Source organism: Antedon mediterranea, chromosome 4 (assembly GCF_964355755.1).
Source record: "Antedon mediterranea chromosome 4, ecAntMedi1.1, whole genome shotgun sequence".
NCBI lineage: Eukaryota > Metazoa > Echinodermata > Crinoidea > Comatulida > Antedonidae > Antedon > Antedon mediterranea.
In genome coordinates this window covers 23,076,221-23,101,332 of record NC_092673.1, presented here as the reverse complement: position 1 = coordinate 23,101,332, position 25,112 = coordinate 23,076,221, and the positions used below count along the sequence as shown (strand labels likewise).

General features: G+C 33.6%; 3 protein-coding genes and 1 long non-coding RNA gene across 4 annotated transcripts in view; 3 read left to right on the top strand and 1 right to left on the bottom strand.

Moving 5' to 3' along the window:
- Positions 1-2,898, bottom strand: part of LOC140046954 (N-glycosylase/DNA lyase-like) — a 45,723-nt gene extending 42,825 nt beyond the window's left edge. The window contains exon 1 of the mRNA XM_072091730.1: positions 2,686-2,898. Within this exon, the coding sequence (XP_071947831.1) occupies positions 2,686-2,765 (80 nt within the window). The 5' untranslated portion in view covers positions 2,766-2,898. The remainder of the gene's footprint in view (positions 1-2,685) is intronic.
- LOC140046955 (uncharacterized) lies at positions 1,031-2,483 on the top strand. Its single transcript, XR_011844885.1, has 3 exons — positions 1,031-1,126; positions 1,643-1,704; positions 1,834-2,483. It is a non-coding gene; the product is annotated as an uncharacterized lncRNA (long non-coding RNA).
- A 1,399-nt stretch (positions 2,899-4,297) lies between the features above and the next one.
- Positions 4,298-14,255, top strand: LOC140046953 (AP-3 complex subunit mu-1-like). Its single transcript, XM_072091729.1, has 13 exons — positions 4,298-4,418; positions 4,737-4,815; positions 5,003-5,108; positions 5,529-5,641; positions 5,927-6,048; positions 7,364-7,490; positions 8,491-8,637; positions 9,315-9,388; positions 9,991-10,093; positions 10,572-10,730; positions 11,306-11,356; positions 12,127-12,195; positions 12,641-14,255. The coding sequence occupies exons 1-13, from the start codon at positions 4,384-4,386 to the stop codon at positions 12,704-12,706; spliced, it is 1,251 nt and encodes a 416-aa protein (XP_071947830.1). The 5' UTR covers positions 4,298-4,383; the 3' UTR covers positions 12,707-14,255.
- Positions 14,256-15,447: 1,192 nt separating this feature from the next.
- Positions 15,448-20,295, top strand: LOC140048127 (heparan sulfate glucosamine 3-O-sulfotransferase 1-like). Its single transcript, XM_072093162.1, has 2 exons — positions 15,448-15,564; positions 18,356-20,295. Exon 2 carries the CDS (start codon positions 18,494-18,496, stop codon positions 19,802-19,804), a length of 1,311 nt encoding a protein of 436 aa, XP_071949263.1. The 5' UTR covers positions 15,448-15,564; positions 18,356-18,493; the 3' UTR covers positions 19,805-20,295.
- Positions 20,296-25,112: the final 4,817 nt, after the last annotated feature.

Below are 25,112 nucleotides of genomic sequence, written 5' to 3'. Positions count from 1 at the left end.
TGGGAAGTGAATTATAGCTTGCACTAATAGTGCCACACACACCACACCACCGAGAGTGGGAGTGTTATAGGGATTTACTGTAGCCTAGATAGTCGTTGCGCGAGCGAGAGAGTGATGGATGAAACTTGGCCTATGCCATACATGAATTAATAATTAAAATACGACTACGCCACGCGTTAAAATAATTATAATGATATTAATAAGTATCAGTATTTAAGAATCGTAATGCTGTTTTTAGCGTTGCGACCCTGACTTCCCGAACAGTTTTTTCACATCCACGCGGTGGCTGCCGTCAATAAATCAACTTGTGATTGCATGTTGTTATGTACAGTATAATGCGTTATGAAAAATCATAAAACTAGTCATGTACAGTAATTATATAATTCATAATGATATGAAGTTTATATATGAATGAAGCAACCACTTTTTAATTACAAAATAATGAGGCCCACTGGTCACGTCTAACTGGTAGCCCGTATTAGTAGGCATCTAGGCTAGTTCGCCGTGTGGCGCAGCTATGAAATGATCCATCGCTGTTGATAAGTATAGAGTCGCCAATTACCTCGCTCTGGGCATGCGCAATAGCGTGTCGGATTCCCAACGCTGTTGAGTTGAGTTCCGGTGCCGGAATCCTAACCACGGCGTAATACTAATGGAATACGCCACGGAGGTCACCATCTAAACAATGCATACAATATATAAACAATGCAAGCAAGCTTGGCGTTCCATACTAAATACATCCCGGTCAGGAGGTCTAGTCTAGCCCTACATCTCTGACTGTAGTGTAGAGGTAGGCCTAGCTAGTTAGGCTAGCGTACTAGCCTAGGCCTAGCTAGTACTAGTAGAGTAGGTCTCTAGTTAGGTATGTCAAGATACGTGACGTCACACACTGTGGGTTTCGTCGTGAAACTCGTTCCTGTTTTTTTCGTCTTCATAATGGTGCTTGATTTAAAAAATTAATTTAAAATGCTTATTGGCTGAATTTCACTAACCTTTGAACTTGTTTACATAGTGAACAGGTCAAAGTTTATTTTTGTCAAAAAAACAACATTTTTAGAAAAGCGATCGCGACGTGGTACACAAGTTAATTTTAGCATTGGAAAAACGCATTAATTTTACACATTTCGTAAGCATTGTCTTTTTCAAAAAATATCCTGTATTTTTCTTTATAATATAAACAGTATTCCTACTAAGTTTGAAGAAAATTGATCGTTAATCAATCACAGTTTAGCCCACAACAAATAACCCAACTTCAGAGCTGGGGGTTGAGAATGGATGTTGTTCAATACACTATATTCAATGAATAGTGCATGTTAAAGAAGATTAAAAATGCCATATTTGTTATGAAATCGACGTACTATAGCCAGATTTGTGACTAAAATGTCAAATATAAATATTAATTATTATTATTTTATACGATATTTGTTTAGATTCCAATGTAATTAATTAGATAATTTAAGATTAAAACACCATTTGAATAACTGGTGTGGTTTTGGAAATTGCATATGGCGGTGTACTATTCTGTCATTGGCTGATATATGCCACGTGACCATAATGGTGGTCTGCCATTGGATGATTTCAATAGTATAAGTAATAATCATCTTTTGTTTTATTTTAACTTTTTATTTTGCTTTATTTACAGTAGATATCAGACTTTAATTTCAAGAATCAAGAAATCCAACTATTATTTCAACGATTTGTCTGGTAAGACCATTCTATTAATTGAAAGTAATATAGAATTTTATTTAAATGCAATATTTATTTATTGTTTAAACTTGATTTTGTATGTTTTGAAAAATGTTATAGTTATGATTATATTTTATTTTTTTATAGAAATGTCAGGAACACATAAAAAAGAGAAGAGAATGCTACCAGTAAAAGTGAAAGGCGATTTATTAACGCAATATTAGCAGTACTGTATATAATTGTTTCCTGTATCTTCTGGGAGGGGGATAAAGTTTTAAATCATTTATTTCTAATTCATCTTGATGTACAGTATAGTTACATGATCTTGCCAATTAACCTGTGTGAAAAAAAAATTCAAATGATTTTTATGTGTTAAAATATGCTATGTTTATGGTTCAAATATCTATTTTGCGGGAGGGGGGTAACGTTTAAATATAATTTATTTTTAATTCATCTTAATGTACAGTGTAGATACATGATCTTGTCATTCAACCTGTGTGAATAACAAATTTCAAATGATTTTATGTGTTAAAATATGCTATGTTTATGGTTCCAGTATTTCTATTATTGGGGAGGGGGTAAAGTTTAAATACATTTTTTTTCTAAATCATCTTGATATACAGATGAATGTGTTGTGTTTGATGTTATCAGTTTGATATTCGACTGGTGTGAAAAAAGAATTAAAAAAGAATTACAAACAAAAAAGTTATGACTTTATATTTTCAGAAGTAAAAGAAAGGTCACAAAATTTTGTATACTTTGTATATACAATTTATCACCGAATTTGATTATTAAAAGAAATCGTATAAAAAAAAATAGTTGACTGATTTTGTTCATTTAAACTTTGTTGAATTCCATTTTTTAAATAGAATTATAAAAAAATAGTTTGGTTAAAATCAAATAAATTTGAAATTTTTCTTGACATACCTACTCTAGTGACTGACACAGTGAGTGTGTGGCTAGCTGTTGGGCTTCCTATACTCCATTGCTCCTTCATACCTGAAACTCTGACCACAAACTAAAGCAACATCCAGGCGTAATTCTTGTAATGTACACGTTAACTTCTTCCAATTCGTCATGTTCCAGGGTACGCGGTGCGTGATTGGGAATAGGCCTAGGCCGCGCCTACACTTCTTGTTTCATGTTATGCAGCAGCAGCTGAGCCCGCGTGTGTGTGTGTGTTGTGGTGGTGGTGGACGCGGTGTGTGTGTGTGGTTAGGGTTTTGGTTGGTTGATGAGCATCACGTGGTTCTTTTTTTAATCACGATGAACACCGCCACCATGCGTTCATAGTGGTGTTCCAATAATAAATCCTCAATCAATCAATTTTTTTTTTCAATTAGTGTTTTAAATAATAATAATAATATTAATTTATTTGGAGATTACACTTTTACATCAGTGGCACTCGACCAAATGGAAGGTGCCGCATCCAAAAGAAATGTAAAAAAAAAAACATGATATAGAAAATAACAATTACAATAAAAAGTCGAGGTAGGTCAACATGTCAAAACAATTCAACTACAGTACCATTGATAACACTACAGCAGCAGGAAACCCACTGACACCTAAAAATACAAAATTACAAGAAATAAACAATAATAGAATAGGTAGGAACTGTACAATATAAAATGAATTGGGCAACAACAATGTAGACCTAACACTATAATGAGATAGATATCAATCATTTAGTTTGATTGATATGAACATTACTCGCCTAGAACATTACATCTGTGTGCCTATGCTCTTTTAACATAGTGCTTACAGTAACAAAGACATTTGATATGGAATCGACGTCATACATATAATGATAGTAGTTATCAGTTCCACCTAATACAAGATTTAATTTGGTGTTCAGGTCACCAGAGATAAAATGTTCACATACTTCTAAACGATTGATATCGATTAACATATATTCAAGATCGTTTAAAACATCATCAATCTTTTTTCCTTCTTTTTAAAGTTCAACAATTTTTATGAGGATCGATCCCAAAAAGGTACTTATAGCTATAGGACCCGGCCAAAATAATGCTGCAATATAAGTACGAATTCTCAGAAAGAATCACAGGAGACGAGGACGCTATTATTAAACTAAGGAGGGATGTTTTTTAATCAGAATTTGAAAGAAGATGAAGCAGCGCCGGATCTCAAAGGAAGATATTTAAAGAAAGATGTAGCATGCATGAACTGTTAAGTTCTAAGTAGGGGAGAAGGAGACCATGGAGACACAGTACGCTGTGATTTAGTACGTACGCGATGCCGAACACCAACCTAATAAATGTAACATCACATTTCTTAGGCTTATATAATAACAATGTAATAATGTATATCGGCCATCAATTCAGTCAGTATCAACACTATTATCTCATCTCTTTTATTTATTTGTATTTATTATAAATTTTATTTAAATATTGGCCTCTTAATCATTAAGAACGGAACATAATGTGTCATTACTAATAGATAACAAAACTAGCTCTATATGAAGACCATAAGAAAGTCCCGTAAGTGACCTATAATCTAGCACGTAAGACATGAGGACGCGCATCAAATAAAAACCGTTAAATCGTGATAAGAATAAAAGGCCGGAAATATGAAAGGCATTTATGGCGTTTCATAACATATCGACAGAAAAGTCAATACTTCAATCGCGTAACAATTTTGTTTTTATAAATTCTGTATAATACAGACAAATCTATCAATATGATCAGCAGCTTATTTATGATAAACGGCTCCGGGTAAGTGTTTTAAATATACAGAAATTGGGCCCCTATAAATTGTTCATAATGTGTAGAAACTGCTAATCCAAGTGAGGTCTAGACCTAGGCTAGCTAGCCTAGCCTATATAGCCTAGGTTAGTAGAAGTAGGCTATTCTAGCTAGCTTGCCTGCGCCGAGACCGCCTTGACCTCTACGAATTAAGCCTGTCTATATATGTATGCAATATGCCCTGGCCCTGCCCACTGTAATTGGCCTAGGCCCTCTACTACACTAGACCTAGGCTCAGTAGTATCATCAATTCCAATATACTTATTTTCCTTTTGAATTGTTTGTTAGGGATATTTTCATGGAAAAGCATTGGCGAAGTGTTATATCAAGATCGGTGTGTGATTATTTCTTTGAAGCACAGAATAAGGTGATGATATTGTCAATTATAATCTATTATAAATAAGTGAACAAGATTTCTTATGTCAATAAAATGATGTACTAGTACTGTAGGCCTATTACTACTCTTCTCTACTTCGCCCACATGCTTTACAATTCTATAAAAATAGTAGACTACTATTAACACAATGAATTATAAACATAAATTTTTGATACAGGCCACTAGCAAGGAGAATGTGCCTCCTATCATCGCCACTCCTCATCATTACTTGATAAGCATATACCGCAACTCACTATTTTATGTAGCTGTAGTTCAAACAGAAGGTAAAGTGATTTAAGATTTTAATATTTAAAACTATTCTGAAGACCAAAAGCTTGTTCACACCTACTGTACAGGCTAAATAGTTTCATATTGCACACAGCATACAACACTGTATTTCTGAACTAAGATTAATAGTGAAAACCACCTACAACACTAAACTGGATTCATTTGAAAAAGCTCAATGTACAGATTACTGAGGGATAACAAAAAACTTAAATCAATCAAATTAAAATATGAAATCCTTTCCTATACAAAACCATTTCAGGTGTGAACATACCCTTATTTTTTTTGCTTTACAGTAACTACTTTGATGTTGGGTCATTCATTGAATATTTTGTACAATGTGAATACAACTTTCCTATAATATGTTTATTATATATATTACATAATAACTTTACACTGATTTCTCTATGTTATTTCAGCTCCACCTCTGTTTGTCATAGAGTTTCTTCATCGTATTGTGGACATGTTTATTGATTACTTTGGTGAATGTACAGAGACTAATATTAAAGATAATTATGTTGTAGTTTATGAGGTAACAACAGATAAGTATTTTATATTCTAAATAATATGATTGTATATAAAACAGATAATATATTTTATGTACATTTTTTTTATTTTATTATTATTTTTATTTTTTTTATTTTATTATTGAAATAACAATAATACCAGGCTTTTGAATTTAAAGATGTCAAATATTGTTTTAGCTGTTGGAAGAGATGCTGGATAATGGACATCCAACAAAATACGAATGAATTCATTAAAGTAAACGTTGATATTAATGAACTTATTTTAAACTTGACCTTTTTTTTTGCTTTAGTTGTTGGAAGAGATGCTTGATAATGGATATCCATTAGCCACAGAGTCTAATGTGTTGAAAGAACTCATTAAACCTCCAAATATTCTGAGATCTGTTGTCAATACAGTTACTGGCAGTTCTAAGTAAGTTCTATAAAGCAATCACATTATTATGAAATAGTCAATAGTAATAATAAAAACACCTTTAAAAAAACCAGATTTTAAATATTCTGAGATCTGTTGTCAATACAGTTACTGGCAGTTCAAAGTAAGTTCTATAAAACAATCACATTATTATGAAATAGTCAATAGTAATATTAAAAACACCTTTAAAAAAACCAGATTTTAAATATTCTGAGATCTGTTGTCAATACAGTTACTGGCAGTTCAAAGTATAAAACAATCACATTATTATCAAATATAGTCACATAAAAAATGCTTTTAAAAAGCGAATTTAAAATAATTAATTCATGAAAAATGAAGGGAAAATTGCAACAATAACGTTAATATGGTGGGCTTATATTGTTTTTATTAAAGCGTGGTTCCCACTAACGACGCAACACAAGGACGTAACGCAACGCAAGTGAATTGACCAATCACAAGCGATGGCTTATTCGCTTGTGATTGCTAACTGTCTATAACTTCGCTTGTCATTGGTTAAAACGTTTGCGTTGCGTTTACGTCCTTGCGTTACGTTCTAGTGGGAACCAAGCTTAAGAGTGTTTCTTTTGTTTTTGGAAAGACATTCTTAAACAAGCATAATAAGGTATAGTATTCCTAGAGTGTTTCCTATTTTCTGAAAGAGTGGGTTCCCTGGCTAGATCACACTACTGTAGGTCTTTGTATTGTAAATTACTTCCAACAACTTACTGGTACCCATGTCTGTCTGTACACATGGATAAGCAAGTAAAAAGTAAAACTCTAAAACGTTATGGCTGGTAGTGTAGATTTTTAGGTTCTTTTTTTGTGATTGAAATCACCACCCATAATATTAGACAATGGGTTGTTTCAAAGAAAATAATCGATTTTTTTTTTTTTTTTTTTTGAACGAGAAATAAAAAAAAATTAGTATCTGGGCGAACCTTTATTTGTCCTTGGTGCATTGCACATAGCAATTTAATTCAGAGTTTACATTATCTAGGGAAGGAAATAAAGTAATGTATGTCTTTTGTCTTGTTTGCATGCCAACAAAAAATAATGTTAACTATATATAAATGTGTTATTTTTTAATTCTTTTATTTTAAATGCTTCTGAAAGTAAATTTGTTATTCAGAATATAGTATATTTTTATTTTTATTTTATTTTATTCAAACTCATTCAACAGTGGGAAACCCGCCCCTTACAGAATGGAATAAACTATACCATATAAAAATATATATAAATCTTAAAATCTAACAATACAAAATTATACTAATTTTATTACAAAAACAATATAATTTCTGTGTGTGTTTTTCTTCAGTGTCAGTGATGTACTTCCAAGTGGCCAACTCTCAAATGTACCATGGAGGCGTAGTGGAGTCAAGTACACAAATAATGAGGCTTATTTTGACGTCGTTGAAGAAGTTGATTGCATAATTGATAAATCTGTACGTTTAAATGCCTAATAATATACATCTTAAAATGAAACTGTAGTGTTGATGCCTCTCTGGTGTAATATATTTACCCTCATATTGGGTCCCAATGCATTCATATGGGTAGCGGATAATCAACTATTATTAATATGATACGCATAAGTCGGTCTGTAATTACTATCATCCAATCTTTATTTACGATAGTACCTGTATCAGCAACTACAGTACCGCTGGTCTACCTGTCATCAAATGTGGAAGCTACACTGACGGGACATCCTGGTGTGTTTAACCAAGTCTTGTTACTAAAGCAAACTCTAAACTCTAGGATAGTTTATGGGTATAGATTTACTCAAGTGAAGTCCTGTGAGGCAAATTAGTGAACATTCTATGGTTTTAACCACTTCTGCAGTATCCCATTCATACACTTTGCCAAGATATACTTGGACTGGTTAATTGTCATATCTCTCCCAATGTCTTTTCCATAGGAAATGTTCACTTTGAAATGACTGAATGAATATACACATTATTTGGTCAATCATTTTTCAGTATGGTGCATACTTATCAAAGAACTTATAACACAAGAATCTCCTGTTCTTCAATTTGCATTCAAAACACAGTATCGGAAGTACAGGGTTAAAAGGTCAAACTGGGCGACGCCATTTCACAGCATGGAGCAGCGCCCCCTCCAAACTAGGAAGTCAATTACTCTACCCCCCCCCCCCCCCTAGAGTATTAGCAGATCCCCTCTATGATTTTGACTTTCTAATTTGATGCGGGCGCCCTACTCCTCAGTCAATTACTCTATCCCCCCTAGAGCATTAGCAGATCCCCTCTATGATTTTGACTTTCTAATTTGATGCGGGCGCCCTACTCCATGGCTCACAATGGCGCCACCCATAGCTCTATTCTATCCCACAATGCCTTTCGAAATTGTTACGCGCCTCGGACGAACAGGAGATTCTTGTGTTATAAGTTCTTTGATACTTATTAATATATCACAAATTATTTACTATAGGGTTCTACTGTGTTTGCCGACATCCAGGGTGCGATAGCTTGCACTGTCAAACTATCAGGAATGCCAGACCTTACAATGTCTTTTATGAATCACAGAATTATGGACGATGTCAGCTTCCATCCATGTGTCCGTTACAAACGATGGGAGGTGAGTAAAAAACAGGGCTGGCATTTATCTTTTATGTTTTAATCTTTTTATTATATCCAATCACAATTAATTGATGATATAAAAGAATTTGAAATTATCTTTTTGCTTAAGTGAAGATTATTAATAAGTGAAAATTGTTGTGAGTGAGGCTTTATTTATCGAAGCAGTTATTTATCTTATAAAATGGACATATTTATCTAAGTAAAACTATTTTTAACACACCATTTTTCTCACAAGAAACGCTGCTCGACCTTTTGACATAACGTTATTCTTTCTTCAGAAATAATGATTTATCATCAATTATTTTTGTTTAACAATCAGTAGTAAACATTTTGTGTAACATAAATTTAGTCTGGCCTACTGTACTGTCAAACTGTAGTACTATAGCTTCGCATGTGGTACTGCTAATTAATGTCCTCTGGGAATATAACTGCCTATGGCGTGGCGTGAAAACCTACAATTGTACCATAAAAAAACATTTTCATCTTTACTTTACTTTGTGCTTTGAGAAAGCACCTTTGCCTTTCTGCATGTTGTTTTCGTGTTATTGTTGTTGTTTCTGTGTTTTTTTAAATATATATTTATATTTGTCTTTAAGACTGTTATTGAGCATGACTGTTTATGTAAATGTGAAATAAAATAAGCATAAGAATTACTATAATTTTTTTTTCTTGTAGTCTGAGCGTGTGATTTCATTTGTACCTCCAGATGGCAACTTTCAGCTTTTAACATACCATGTTGGAGCATCTAAGTATGTTTATTTATTGCATTGCCTTTCTATTGCACGTAATCCCTTCAGTATTAGGAGTCTAAATAATCGATAAGTTTTTCAATTATAATGCTTTAATTGAGAGAGGTATACTTAGGAGTTTGTTAGGTGATCATAATAATTTATGCCAATAAATTCTTGAGAAATACATACTATATGTCAACAGATAATTCTTGCTCCTCTCTCCATGTTGGTTGTCACATAATACATACTATATGTCAACAGATAATTCTTGCTCCTCTCTCCATGTTGGTTGTCACATAATACATACTATATGTCAACAGATAATTCTTGCTCCTCTCTCCATGTTGGTTGTCACATAATTCTTTGTATTTCATTCTCTTTTTTTTTTATTGTATTGATAAGTTTCATATGGACAGTTTGTCTGAAATAAAGTTGAATTAAATTGAATACCTTTTGTATAAATACAGCACATAATTTATGCCAATAGATTTTAAAGAAATTAATAATTTGTGGAAAAATGAATAATTTATGCCAATAACATCTGGAGAAGTGAATAATTTATGCCAATAACATCTGGAGAAGTGAATAATTTATGCTAATAACTTTTCAATTTCTTCTAGTCTAACAGCTATTCCATTATACATCAAGCCTACTATATCATTTCGTGAAGGATCTGGTAAATTTGAATTGACAGTAGGACCAAAACAAACTATGGGAAAAGTTGTAAGTTCATCAAACTTGATGCTAAAATTAATATTTTGTATATATCTTAAAGATGGCTGTAAAAATCATATCTCTTAGTACTACCCATTGCTAAAGATAAATCCCCCCCCCCCCTCCCCATGAAAAAATGATAACGTAACACCTTGCTTTTCACACCTATTGTATCAGAAACAATTCTCTCCTATAGCTAGTTTCTATTCACTATTGTTCATGAGAAACAATGCTCTCCTATAACTAGTTTCCATTCACTATTGTTCATGAGAAACAATGCTCTTCTACAGCTAGTTTCAATCCCTCCCACTGTGCCCAAGTATGGTAGTGATATGCCCACCCTTGTCCACTTATATTCCAAGTTTCCTGGACTTTCTGTACCGCAAACTTATATCAACAACATAACATATGTGATATTGTTTAAAGTTTTTATGTTTTATGAATATATAAAATGTCACAATGCCTAATTACTAATTATTTACATTAGGTTGACAATGTTGTACTAACATGTGACATGCCTAAGACTGTACTCAACGTTACACTAACAACAACGCAAGGATCGCACAGCTTCGATCCCGTCTCAAAGGTGCTGAGTTGGGAGGTTGGCAAAATAACGCCACAGAAAATACCTTCAATCAAGGGAACTGTAAGATTATATATCTGTTTATCAATCATTAGTATTTACATATAAAAATTATGTATATTATCTTCCTAGCAAAATGAAATGAGCCAACATTAATATTATTAAGTTCTGTTCACACTATCAAACTAGTTTGATGTGTGATGTGCCCAAGTATGGTAGTGATATGCCCAAATGTAGTATGACATCATCATGTCCATATATGGGCACATTACATTTTTTTGTCACATAAAAATTCATAGTGTGGACAGAGCTTTATACCCCGATTTAGATGTGATTGTGATCCATTGTAGAAGTAGTGACATAGGATCGCACCCATTCACAATGTAAAATTGTGTGTGTGTGTGAACTAAACCTATAAGTAATTGATATTGCATTACAATTTGGTTTTACAATCTTTATTACTCCCAATCACAGATTCCACAGGCACTGATAACATCATAACCAAATTATGAATACAGTTATTTTTGCCAAGTTGCAGTTTAATATAGTAAATTACTAAATTTTATTTTAAAAAAGTTATAGAACAACAAACATCTTAATATTAACTATTATTTAATTTTTAATGTGTGTATTTTCAGTTGGCCCTTCAAGGTGGAGTTCCACCCCCAGAATCAAATCCTTCAATTAATGTAAGTATTATTACTATTCTTTTATACTGTATATATATATTGTTACTATTAACACACCAGCGTGTATATATATATATATATATATATAAGATTAGTTAATAGGAAATATCTAATTTGATGTTCCTCCTATCTTCTGTCATTGAGTTACTGCATGGAGTAAAGAATATTACTCCATGGTTACTGGTACATATTCAAGATGTTAGGACCTCTCCAGTCCACTCAGCTGTAAATAAGTACCTAGTTGGAGGATAAAGCAGCATGGAAAGGAACAGGCCACAAAATGCAGAGGCTTAGTACAATGAGCTCCTTCCCCTCGATACAGGACTTGCTATTCGACTCTATATATAGTCTGTTTATTAGCAAAGTGGTTAGGACATTTTACAGAAAGATTAGGGTTCCTCTCCTTTCCAGTCCACTTAGCTGCAAATGAGTACCTAGTTGGAAAGTGTAGATGTAATTTTTTCACAAGCTTTCTTGTACAGTATGTCCTCCTTAGTACATATCAGGTCAAAGATAGAAAAATGTATACACCTTCCATATGAAATTCAAACTGTAAAATATAAAAAAAAGCAGTTATATCTTGAGGTGGGTCAAACTTAAAGTCTTTCTGACTTATATGACTCTCCCCCCACATGAATACTTCATTGCATTTATTATTCTGTATGTATGTTATAATATTGTGGAAATAAATTGATTTGATTTGATGATTGGCTATGTCTGAAACATGCTCTTTGATTTATTTTCTGTACTGTATTATGTTTTCTATTAAGGTGCAATTTTCAATCTCCCAACTCGCCATATCAGGACTTAAAGTAAATCGTCTGGACATTTATGGAGAAGTAAGTTACTTCATTTATAATAATACTGTAGTATAATTATTATTATTATTATTTCATTCAATACCAAATCAATAATATACTAGAAATTCCCAGGGGTTATAATTATTGTTTTGATTCATGTGTGTGTATTTAAAGCAAATTTATAGTTATATAAAGTAAAGGTGTTTTACATTTGACTCATTTTTAACTCTGTCAACACTTTCAAACTTTATGTGACAAAAAATGTGATGTGTCCATATATGGACGTGTCATATCACTACCAATACCATATTTGGGCATATCACTAACATATTTGGGCACATCACACTTTTTTATCAAACTAGTTTGATAGTGTGAACAGGCATTAAGCATTTGTTTTTTCATAATTATAAACCATTTAAAGGAGTTAAGTATATAACATGATTGACTCTGTTTATCTAACATTAACTATTTGTTTTTTTTCTAGAAATATAAACCATTTAAAGGAGTTAAGTATATAACAAAAGCAGGCAAGTTCCAGGTACGAACATGAAGCATGCAATGAACAACAGCTAATCGGCAGTGAGATATAACAACAATATTGTACTTGAAAATGTCCATCCTTTATAAATATTATTAATATTCAAAAAGTGAGTTTTCTCTGGATTTCAAAATGTTATACATTCCTAACAATTCTGTTAACACAGTAAAATCATTTGTGGAGTAGCTTTGCGTCAGGGTGTTGAGTTATTGGTCAGATGTTTGCCCTACTCTAACTTAGTTACAAACAATTACAATCCTGTTTGTGCAGTACCTGCTGCTTAATACTTGTGCCCAAATCTAACTCCTAGCCGTCAGCACAACATCGGTCGTCTAGAGGTATGAACGCCAGGCTAGTGATCTGGAGGTCGTAGGTTCGAGTCCCACCCGAAAATTATTCTCAATGTACTTGGTATGCAAATTACGTCAAAGTAGGGCAAACATCTGACCAATTACAGTAAAATTACATGTTATTAATTAAGAAAATGCAAGAGCTTTGAAAACAGATTTCATATGAATTAAAGAAATATATACTTAAAGTCGAAAGGAATTTGCCATACCAGTAGGTAAATTGAGTAGTACATGGACCAACACTTTAGAGTGTACAGTACAGTAATGGTGTTACCCTTTCACCCTTTCACATCCCATAGTAAAATTTGAGTTTCCACACACTTGGCCGTCAATGCTAGAGTTTTGTATGCTGTGCGTCCTGTGTTTGTAAACTTCAAAGGTTTGCTAGGTTATGTGATTAGCTTTTAAACCATGCGTAATGTAATTTGAAGTTTAATTTATTCACACAACATATTATTTTAAAATGGATACGTGGCATATATTATGTTTATGCAATTGTGTTCAGAGAGACCAAATAATAATTTTATTCTACTTTAAAAAAAAATAATGATACTGTATAGTTGTTACTGTACATGTTATAGTGATAACATGTGATAGTTGTAACATGTGATAGTGATAACATGTTATAGTGATAACATGTGATTTGTGAATGTATTTATTGTTTCCCTTTTAAAACTAGTTTGATGTCACTTGTGTAATACCTTTAATATGATACAGTCAGCGCTCCTCTTTACTGTAGATTCCCTGAAAACCGGGATCTTTATTACCCAATATGTGAAAAAATTGCCCTTAAACCAGCCTTTCTTGGAAACAAACAATTTCGGTCGTTAAGCCCAAGGGTGTCCAGAGTTCTAAATTGAGAACATTTTAAATAAAAAATGTATTTATGTATAATGTTTAGTTTTCTGTATGATTAGGAAAAATAAGTATTACAAATTGTAAGAAAGTAAAGTCATAGATAGAAGAGTGTATGCTTTTGAGGTCCATGTTACTGGTGTCCGGTAATCATAACTTTATTTTATAATAGGCGATACACTTTTAAAAAAACTCTCTTGTGCAGTTTACGTCCTGTAACTACTGTATACGTTGAAACAACACATTTTGGGTCATGCATGAATAGTTTAGTTTTTTTTTATGCAGTATTCATAAAAACAAATAAATATATTATCCCTTTGACTTTATCTTCATTAGACACTCCCACTAGGACTCAATGACAAGCGACTGTCGAATAATCCATCACTTGTGATTGGTCAAATTCTGCTTGCATTGCATCCTAGTAACATATAACCTGTTTTTTTAAAGTAAATTAATCAAATATGTAGAGAATATATATAATAAAACTAATGTTATTAATTTAATATTTTGTTTCTACAAATGTTGGTAATTATGTAAAGAATTATAAAATATCTATAATAAATAATAATATGATGAAGTTATTTGTAATAATGATTAAATTATACTGAATTTATATCCCTGTTTAATGAAAAAGTGACGAATGTATACATTTTATATGGTATACTGTGTATATAATTTTAACGCTTTTAATCGCTTTTGATTGGTCAAACCACTGAAGCTTGGTTCCCACTAGAACGTAACGCAAGGACGTAAACGCAACGCAAGCGTTTTAACCAATGACAGGCGAAGTTATAGACAGTTAGCAATCACAAGCGAATAAGCCATCGCTTGTGATTGGTCAATTCACTTGCGTTGCGTTACGTCCTTGTGTTGCGTCGCTAGTGGGAACCACGCTTTACCGGTACATTGCGTTGCGTCTCAAGTGGGAACCAAGTATTACGTAATACGTAGGCCTACGCACATGTTATTCAATACGTACTTAAAGCGTGGTTCCCACTAAAACGCATCATGACGTATCGACGAAAAGTGCTGTATTGTTATTGCAATAATTGTAGGTTGCGTTACGTTGCGTCGCAAGTGGGAACAACAAAGCTTTATATAATAACACGATTCGCATAGCAATTGTTTTATATATTTTGCGTGAAATTAGAGACTATATTAAAGTCTAAAAGTGCTCCTACTCATGCTCTCCATGTCCAAACTACGCCTATGGCTTTTATTCATCATTCAAAAATTGATTTCAGAACACAATAGGCCTATACTTTAATAAAATTAAAATCATTTAATTAACTAATATTCTTTTGGTTTGATTTTATTCCAATTCTGAAATGGAAAAGACATTTATTTTGAGTTTAGTTTGATTTAAATTGTTTAATAAAAGTTACTAAAAACGCCCTCACTAATACATTTTTGGACTGTACCACAAAAATATCGGTGTTGTTTTAGCAAACCTATAAAATCTTTTTTGTTCTACACCTCTTTTTTTAATGGACTAGTCGATGAAAGGTCATGTTCTTGTAACCGGTTAAATTGTGGTATAAGGTTAAGATGTATAACATCGTTAAGCTTGACATACATTAAAAATGTGACGACCATACAGGTTATACTACAGTACAGTATCTAATAAAAACATCACAATTCGATAACCTAATAATTTGGTCAGAGGTAAGTACATGAAATTTTATTTATCTGCTTGACAGGAGCGCGTTGGACCATGCATTATAATAGGCGTAATTAGGGTATACACCCTGTGGGGTTGATCATCTGGAACCTATTTTTTTTTCCATTTAAAACTAAGATACCTGTTTGCATTACAGAGTAGGAGGATAGTAGACTACATTGTATTTCCAAATGAAAATAGTAAAAAAATAATAGGGCCAATAATGATATAAAAACCCACAACTTAGCCTATAATAAGTAGGCCTATCACATTATTATTCTAAGAGCCGAATTAATCAATACATTATTTATATTTACTAAATTTCCGTAAATCTTTTTAATAATTGTAATCCTGGGTTATTATTATTATTTGATTGTTTTTTAGAGTGGGTTACTATTAGAAGAGGGTTACTATTTAGAGTGTGGATTACTATTAGAAGATTTACGGTATATTAATGGCAGAAAAAAGATATATTAACAAACGAGCCCTTGTTTTGTTAGATTAGAAATATCTATCCTGATGCTTAAAGAAAATGTAAGGATATAATATAGAGACTAAGTCTACAGAGAACATAATGAGGAATACACGTTTTAGTTGGCAATATGTCTCAGACTTGTACAAACTTATGAGGATAATAACAATTGCAGAGCCTGTAGATATATATTCTTACTGATTGTGTATCGGAAGACACTTTTTAAAGAACCTTGAGAGATACAAAGACAACAGCCAGTAAATGACTTCCTCTTAATCTTATACTTTCCTACTGTATACTCTTTAAAACAACCGCACACACTTTATCAAACTTACATAGAAAATTGCCCCAACAATGGATAGGACAAATAATTGAGGCTCAGAATATGTACCTATAAATATAATTTATAGGATCCATCGCATGCCGGGATCCATGCTCAGAATACAAATACAACAGACGAACGAACATTATGACACATACCTCCATGATGACACTAAAACTATTTTACACTAGAACGATACGATACGACGATAAATAGATAAGCATGCATTTTCTTACATAAAACAAAAGAAATTAAACAGGTTTTCCTTCAAGAACTATAGAATAATCATTTATGCTGTCTTTGATAAAAAATAATATTTTTTTTAAACCCAATCAAATGATGTCATGATTAATAAAAACAATAAAATCGTTGTATTGTCACGATATTATTGATTGGACGTGTGAAAATATTATTTTCATCAAAAGAATCGTAGATGGTTATGGTTATCATAGGATGAAAAATTGAGCTTGAAAAATGCCTATTTATCGTCGATAGTTGTTGTAAAGTGTAAATAGGCCTTTTGTCTGTAAAAAAGATTAAAATCAATAAATGAATGACAAAATAATGGTAAAAACATTTTTATTGTTTATACACATAGGCCTAATCTTCAAATTCATTTTTTTAGCACCACTCAGCTACGATTATTGTGCGTTGAAGTACATAATAAAATGTCTCCATTCTATAAAATGTATTTCGTAATTGTAGACCTCCCAGACGGAGTTTTGTCTTAATATTAGTAAACAGATAAATATTTTGGCACATATGGCGTTTCATACGTATACTTGAGCTTGGATATTTTCAGACAAAAATCGAAATAAAATAAAATAAATAAGAAAAGACAATAAAAACAGACTTGGGGCAAGTCTATTGTAGACCTACCCACTCACTGCTCAAAACACTGAGAACACTTTTCACAAATGAACCGTCTGACACTGAGCTAAGACGCAACCTTTTAGTAGACAACAAATTAACACAGTGTAAATTGATCCTATTTTGTAATAATAACAAATAGTAAATTAGTCAAGAGCTCCAGTGGATTTATATGATTTGTTTTTTTAAAAACAAAGTGTATACATTTAAATCTCATCCATTTCCATTTCGATATCTTTGTATATATGCATAGGGTTAAACTATAGCTACGATTGTTTTCCTACGGGTCCTGCGATAGCCAACTGTCACGTACGATAATATTATGCCAGCCAACTTTAAAGAAGTGATATCGTTGAGAAATTTTCGATATTGTTTTATTTACAATCAGTATTAATATTTCGAAGATTTTAGCATTGACTAACTATATTTTAAATCTTATGCTCAACTTTATACCGATTGACTGATGATGTTACTGCAGCAGTTCATGATTCAATGGAAAAAATGTAGATGGATAATTGTACCAGATCTTATATTTTTTGAAGGTTTGCATGGCGAAATCAATGTTGATATAAAGTTTGCGGTACACCACGTGTATTAGTTCTGAAAAGAACTGTTGAGTTTCTCGACGTTTCGATCAATATACTTTGATCGTCCTCAGGAGTGAGAATGCATAAAGTCCAGGAAACTCGGAATATAAGTGGAAAGGGTGGGACTGGTGTGAAAGCCAGAAACAATGGCAAGTTCACACGGTGGGAAGGATTGAAACTAGCTATAGCAGAGCATTGTTTCTCAAGAACAATAGTGAATGGAAACTTGCTATAGAACAAAAAAACGTGATGTGCCCATAATGGACATGATGGTGTCATATCACTACCATATTTGAGACATCACAACCATATTTGGGTACATCGAACTTTTTTTTTTCAAACTAGTTTGATAGTGTAGACAGAGCTTTAGTATGAAATGCCAAACGTTCAGTTCTTAATTTTGTGAACATATCCTTTTGTGAATCAGGTCTTTATTTTTTTTTAGACAAAGACGAATTTAAATTAAACTATTTTAAATACTGTTATTATTATTTCTTGCTAAAACATTGTAAACTTTGTAAATCATGTCTTTGTATATTTTGTAGGTGCAAGTTATCGCCGACATCAACATATCATGACTACAAGTCACAATTTACAAGTATTGTCAAAACTCCATGATATTTGTTTTGGTAAATCACAAGTTTATACGAGCTGACGAACAGCGATTATTTTTATGAATCATCATGTCAGCCTTTACTTATAATGCCAGAAAGTTGTGTAGAATTGGCAAGAAAACTAGGCCTATACTGGTTATGACGACAGTTTGCCTGTTTTTGCTTGTGTTTAAGAAGAGTTTACTCAAGCTACAGAATGACTATCCTCAGCAGCAAGCTGTCCAGAAACCTATCCACGAGCGTAAATTACAGGAGCTTAACGCGGCAGACCAACCAGTGGTGACTGCACCAAAAAACACTTCATTTCATTTCCAAAGAACTAATAATAAGTTGAATAAACCTAAATCAAAACCGGTGAAGAAGTTGAAAGAGCCGGACGATGATCCAAACGCTAATCAATGTTATCAGACGCGCGATTGTGCGCGGATGAAGCCGGTATCGCCCAAGTTACGCAAGAAGAGGGGCTGTGAAAAACGTCTTCCAGATACTTTGATTGTCGGCGTGAAAAAGGCGGGAACCAGTGCATTGAAATCATTTTTGTGCTTTCACCCAGATGTTATTGCAAGTCATTTTGAATTGCATTACTTTGACGTGAGATACTTTCTTGGTATAGAATGGTACTTTGACAATCTACCTTATGCCACATCCAAACAGAAAGTAATGGAAAAAACGCCCAAATATTTTATATATCCAGATGTCCCTAGAAAAATATGCGACGACATATCTCCGAACGTGAAAATAATTATTATTGTACGTGATCCAGTGACGAGGGCTATCTCAGACTATGTTCACGAGGACGAATCACGTGCACGAATGAAGGTGGAGGGACAGCGAAAGGACCGTTTAACTCCATCTTTATCCCCTGAGATGGAGGCAATAAGAAACATTCATAGAAGAATAGACAAACAAAACATAGAAAGAGCTGGATTGAATATTTATTCTAAATTGGGTGAAACGTTTGAGGATAGCGTAGTTGACGAAAATGGTGACGTAGTACGCACAAACGCAATTGTGGATAGTGGAATTTATGTGGTTCATATCTTGCGGTGGATGGAATACTTTCCGCGTAACCAAATATTAATTATAGATGGCGATGCGTTTATTAAAGATCCCGTACCAGCTCTTCAAAAAGTTGAGGATTTCATTGGTGTAAACAGTTATTTTTCTAGAGACAATTTTTATTTTGACGAAGAGAAGCATTTTTACTGCGTATCAAAACCAGAAAAGTCATGTATGCCAAAAGTAAAAGGGCGTAAACATCCTAATATTGACCCGAAAGTTTTGAAAAAATTGAGAGAATTTTATAAACCTTACGATAAATGGCTTGTAGAAGTAACGGGACAAAACTACACGTGGATGAAGTATGATAAAGAATTTTAAAATCGATTTAGATCTTTATTATTGGCCATAATTTATATATTATTATTATTTTGTAACAATATTTTTTCATTCATAGTTAGAACTCTTTCGAGACCCAACAACAGAGTGTCCTCTGGCGAGAGATGAACACTACTGTATTTCTCAATTGAAAGACTATAAAGTGTAATACCATATTATTATACTTCGGGAGGAGTGGAGGTATGTTGGTCTCTTTCCTATCCCACTTTCTCTCTCCCTGTCTCTCCACTGCTTGATTTCAAAACTATCTGCTGATAACGTTCAATGTCTTTCATAAAAGTACAAACAAGTATATGGCATCGCAATAAAACTCTTGTAAAACAATGCGATGTTTACTATGTTTACTAAAAATTGCTGAAAATGTAGTTACTGTACTTTTTTATAATTATTATTACAAATGTCGCACGTAAATGTATTAATTTGAATTCATAATGCGTACTTTTTTAAAGTTTTTTAGATTTAAATAAATGTAACGGAATTTTTATCTCTAGGCTAATGTATTTTTCTTTCAGTCTATACTTTAGTGTACTGTAGAATTTACTCGCTAAGCTTGTTTCACGGGCACAGTTATCGCTACTTTGGTGGATAGGAACCAACCAGTTACTAAGCCCGAACGCACCCATTGACGCGTTTTTCCAGGAGGGTTTACCACTAAGCCCGAACGCACCCATTCACGCGTTTTTCCAGTTGGGTTTACCGCAATTCTAAGCCCGAACGCAACCATTGACGCGTTTCTCCAGAAGGGTTTACCGCAATTGTAAGCCCGAACGCACCCATTGACGCGTTTCTCCAGAAGGGTTTACCGCAATTCTAAGCCCGAACGCACCCATTAACCGCAATTTCTATCGGATAGCCTACATAATAATAGCCTAACATACATTTTACGTATTCAAATAAACAGCATATAGCACTCATGGAAGTACCATAAAAAGGGTCTTTAAACTGTGTGAGATTTAATCCATCCCAACCTTTGACCTTATCTCCATGCTTTACTCTTACTTGGATATCTGGACCCATACCGTAAACGAATTATGTACGAATGATTTAGGGCCATTGGTATTACGTTGTCGTAAAAGAGATATTTGAGAAACCATGAGTGGTATCGGTGTTTTTGGTTCATAATCATTTTCAAGGGTATTAATGATGAACAATAAAGCAGGAAGCACAAACAAATCATTTCGAATAATTAAACAAATACATTAATTTCCTTCCTATAAAACCAAAGAAATAGGCCACGGACATAGGGCGGGGGTGATGGCTGTATACCCGGGGCTTCGAGGAGCTTATTTTGATGATGATTGTTTTACATATATTTTATAAATTCGACATAATGAAAACTTTCGCTCATTCTTTATATTATCTTCACAACGCACATTATGTGATGTTTCCTTAACCAACTCTTATAAAAAAAAACTGAAAAACCACACTGCAGTATGACAAATGCTTTGTGGGGGACAAAAAAGCTGAAAAGAACAGATATTTTTTGCGAGAGTTGTTGATATTAATGTTATGTTATCCATGGAGGCATAACATTTACCCCCATGTGTTATCTGTCACTTAAATAGAGACAATGCAATGTATGAGACACTAACGTCAATTTGCATAATGCCTACAGTCAGACACGTCATCATGGTAATGCATATCTACTATAAAATCCACTAGACGGAAACTCCGTTGGCAGAATTCAAAATGTGTTTTCCGTAATTTTATCCGGGCTCTTACTTACCGTACAGCAATGAGGTAAAATAAAAAGGGCAGGGGTCGTACTTAAAGGCGTTGAACAAATTCAATTCACTAAAACTCAATTCCGAAACTGTTTTAATTTGTCTTTCGACAGACCACATCTTATAGCTATAGACCTATAGCTGTGTATTTTTAGAAGTATGGGCTATTGCAATTCTCTAATTTGAATTTAGGTTGGATAAGATGCTTTTTAGTTTATACATTAATATATTTAACTCATTCTTACAAACCTACAAGGCGTGGGCATTCAGTAATTAGAATAGTCATTAGGACGGATATTGGAGAGTGTGACTTAAAAGCCAGGCAACGTTAAGGCGATGGGGTGATCAACCAAGGCAATCAACAAGCGGTACCGAGTGGGAAATTTAATTAAGCTTTTCAGCCGATGATACCCAAATCCGACCTAAATTACCCACGAATTCTATACCAATAAGCCTGTTGTATCTTAAGCTATGTCTCACTATCAAATATGATGTGCTACACTACCATGGACATGCCCATTTTGGTCAAAGTGAATAACTATTATGTGACATTAAAGTGACAAATTCCATTTTCAAGGGGAAAAATACATCTTTGAACATAAATTAAATACTGTTAACTAACTAACTTTTCTGTACTTTTGTGATTCGTCGTGAAAATGAGGTGAAATATATTTTAAAGTAATCTACATGTAGGCCCACAACGGACTTGCCAGTCTACGGTTCTAGGTCATGTTGCATATTACCTCCGTATGTTTCCAAACATGAATGATTTTAACCTAATTGTTTGCTGGCCCACCGAGAACAATTAGCCTTGGTTGTTGTAATATCTGATGGTTGTATAAGCCTAGCTACACATTTGGCGTCATGGAAATCCTTAAAAAATACGTCATGCAAGATACGGTTCTATAGGCCTAACACGAAACATCATCACTTATGCTTGCGCGATTGCTTACGATATTTGTTTCGGCTATTACCATCTAAGAACAAGTGTTCGTATATAAATCATGGAGGAATTTAAGTAATCTCTTCCATGGTATATAATCAAAGTTTCCGTACGTGTAAAACATTATTCGATATTAGGCCTATAGATACATTCTAATCGATTATTGGAAATTTGAAAGGGGTGCAAATTCGCGCGTGCACGACTACAGTGTAAGGTCGCTTTCTGTGACATTTTAAAGCTAATAAGCCCAAGGCATCCTCATGAAAAAGGATACCATTGACTAACTTCTATCTGAAGACGGAATACAGTTCTTGGCAAGACCCAGTGGAGAAAAAAACCCATTATTTTACGAATGTATATAATATACTGTACTGTACAGAATTAAATATAAACCTTGCCATGGACACGGCAGATAATATTAAATTGTTAAATAGTTTGGGCCAAAAATAGGCTATGTCTATTATATCTTTTTAAGATGATTTGTGATTCAGGACAAATTATGTTGTATCCGATTTCCTGTGTATGTGTCAAACTCGTGTTTCCAATTTAGCAATAATGTTCCTTGTGACTTCAAATTAACATTTTCTGGACTAAATTTATGGGACTGAAAGTGATCTATCGGGTTAGGTTTCAAATCCAGGTAAGATCCTCGGAAATGAAGGCATCGTGCAATGGTTCCATCCAGGCCTCTAAAAATGGAAAATCTAATATAGGATTACCAAGTTCGGTATGTTAATATTAATCGATTTTTGCCGGTGTGATGGTGTGTGTTGAAAGTGGTCAGGAGTAAATCTGTGGGTTCCATCTAGGCCTCTAGAAATGGAAAATTAGAATATAGGATCTTCGGTATATTTATAGTATTAGTAATCACTTTTTGTCCGACGGTGATGGTGTGTCTTGAAGGAGGCCAGGTGTAAATCCCTATATTAGCTATTCATCGACAAGAAAGCTGGCTTTCATTTTTTTAGCAGAGGAATCCTATACGCATGTATGAAAGTGTGGGACGGGGAAGGTCAGTTAGACTGCAAGATACGCGACTCGGTGGGTATCACAGTATCGTAAACAATAGCTCAATACCGTACTATAACAACGAGTCGATAGGCTAAAGCTCTGTCTACACTAACAAACAAAAATGTGATGTGCCTAAATGGTCCTGATGATGTCATATCACTACCATATTTGGGAATATCAGTCCTATATTTGGGCACATCACACTATTTTTGTCAAACTATTGTCCATTGTTTCGTAAATTTAAACAGTTTCTAAATGAGTTTTGACAGCAAACCTTTGTGTCTTTAATGATTATGTCACGACGTATAACGCATTCTTTATCTCAAAATACTGTCCAACACGGTAGGCCTACACGACAAACCGATAGAACTACCAAACTTGCATTTCCAATTAAAGTTAAGTTGACGTTCACCAGAACATGCAGGTGTCATCACGGAAACATAAATTCGTATTTTGTGTCTTCAAAATCGACGGATAAAGTATAATAAACTTGAAGCTGGCGTCATTATACTTTTAATAAGTATACACACTCATCCTTTCAGAAACAATTATTATTGACCTGACGTGAATCTAAATCATCGTTTTCTTTATGGCAGTCTAGTTGCTGCACGCGGCACAACATTTTATTTCACAAATATTTTACTTGCAAAGGAAAATGACAGTAGGCGTAATATTGGAGAATCTATTAAGGATAAGAGGCTATTTTAGAAATATTATTAATGTAGGTCTGTTAATTAAATTTATGATTTATATGGCAAACACGGCGACACAAAAAAAAACCAATTTTTTTTTACACATGTACAAATTCAACGGATTTGCAATCAACCTCTTGATTGCAAGTCCAATGCTCTAGCCATTGCACCACAGTGCTCCACAATATTGGTCACCGGTTTTTACTGACGTTTTATGTTTCCCCGAGTTTCTACCTTCGTACTTGGGGAGGGATGATGTAGGGTGATGGGGAGGGTTTTGGACGGTATTCGTAAAATTATATAAACATTGTTTAAGGCCTAATCACCCAACGCATTGAAACAAATTTGTTCCATTCAATAAATTCGCCAAAGACAAAAACACATAGGCCTACGACACGTGGAATGAAATCTTGAACGGTAATATGCCTATTAATATTAATGTATTGCAGTAGGCCTACTAAATATAACAAAAGCAAAATTCATCAACAATAACATTCATTAATGTCGTATGGGAATAAACGGCGCCAACTGTAAGATAGGTTTATTAACACAAACAATAAGTACGTTGCTATTTGTCCAACAAATTAATATTGACGTTTTGTTGACGCGTTCGAAACACACGTCATGGTGCAACAGGTTCCCAAAGGTCGACGCATTTTCTAATTATGCGCATACTGATTTTAAGTGGGTGGTAATTGGCCAGATGACTATAATTCTCTTAGGAAACGATTCACACGGCAGAATATTTGCAGTGCGATTCTTTACCTCGTATACTAGGTCTACATTTTTGTATATAAACTCTGTCTACATTATCAAACTAGTTTGACAACAATATATGGCGGTGATGACATCATCATGTCCATATTGCACATGTTTTTGTCAAATAAAGTGTTATAGTCACGTAGACAAAGCTTTAGAAC

What these genes read in the sequence shown, in the direction of transcription:
- LOC140048127 (XM_072093162.1), top strand. Translation starts at nt 18,494, where the DNA reads ATGTCAGCCTTTACTTATAATGCCAGAAAGTTGTGTAGAATTGGCAAG.
- LOC140046953 (XM_072091729.1), top strand. Translation starts at nt 4,384, where the DNA reads ATGATCAGCAGCTTATTTATGATAAACGGCTCCGG. An exon ending in ATTATGTTGTAGTTTATGAG is followed by an intron (nt 5,642 to 5,926) that starts GTAACAACAGAT and finishes TTTTTGCTTTAG; the next exon opens with TTGTTGGAAGAGATGCTTGA. An exon ending in GTCTGGACATTTATGGAGAA is followed by an intron (nt 12,196 to 12,640) that starts GTAAGTTACTTC and finishes TTTTTTTTCTAG; the next exon opens with AAATATAAACCATTTAAAGG.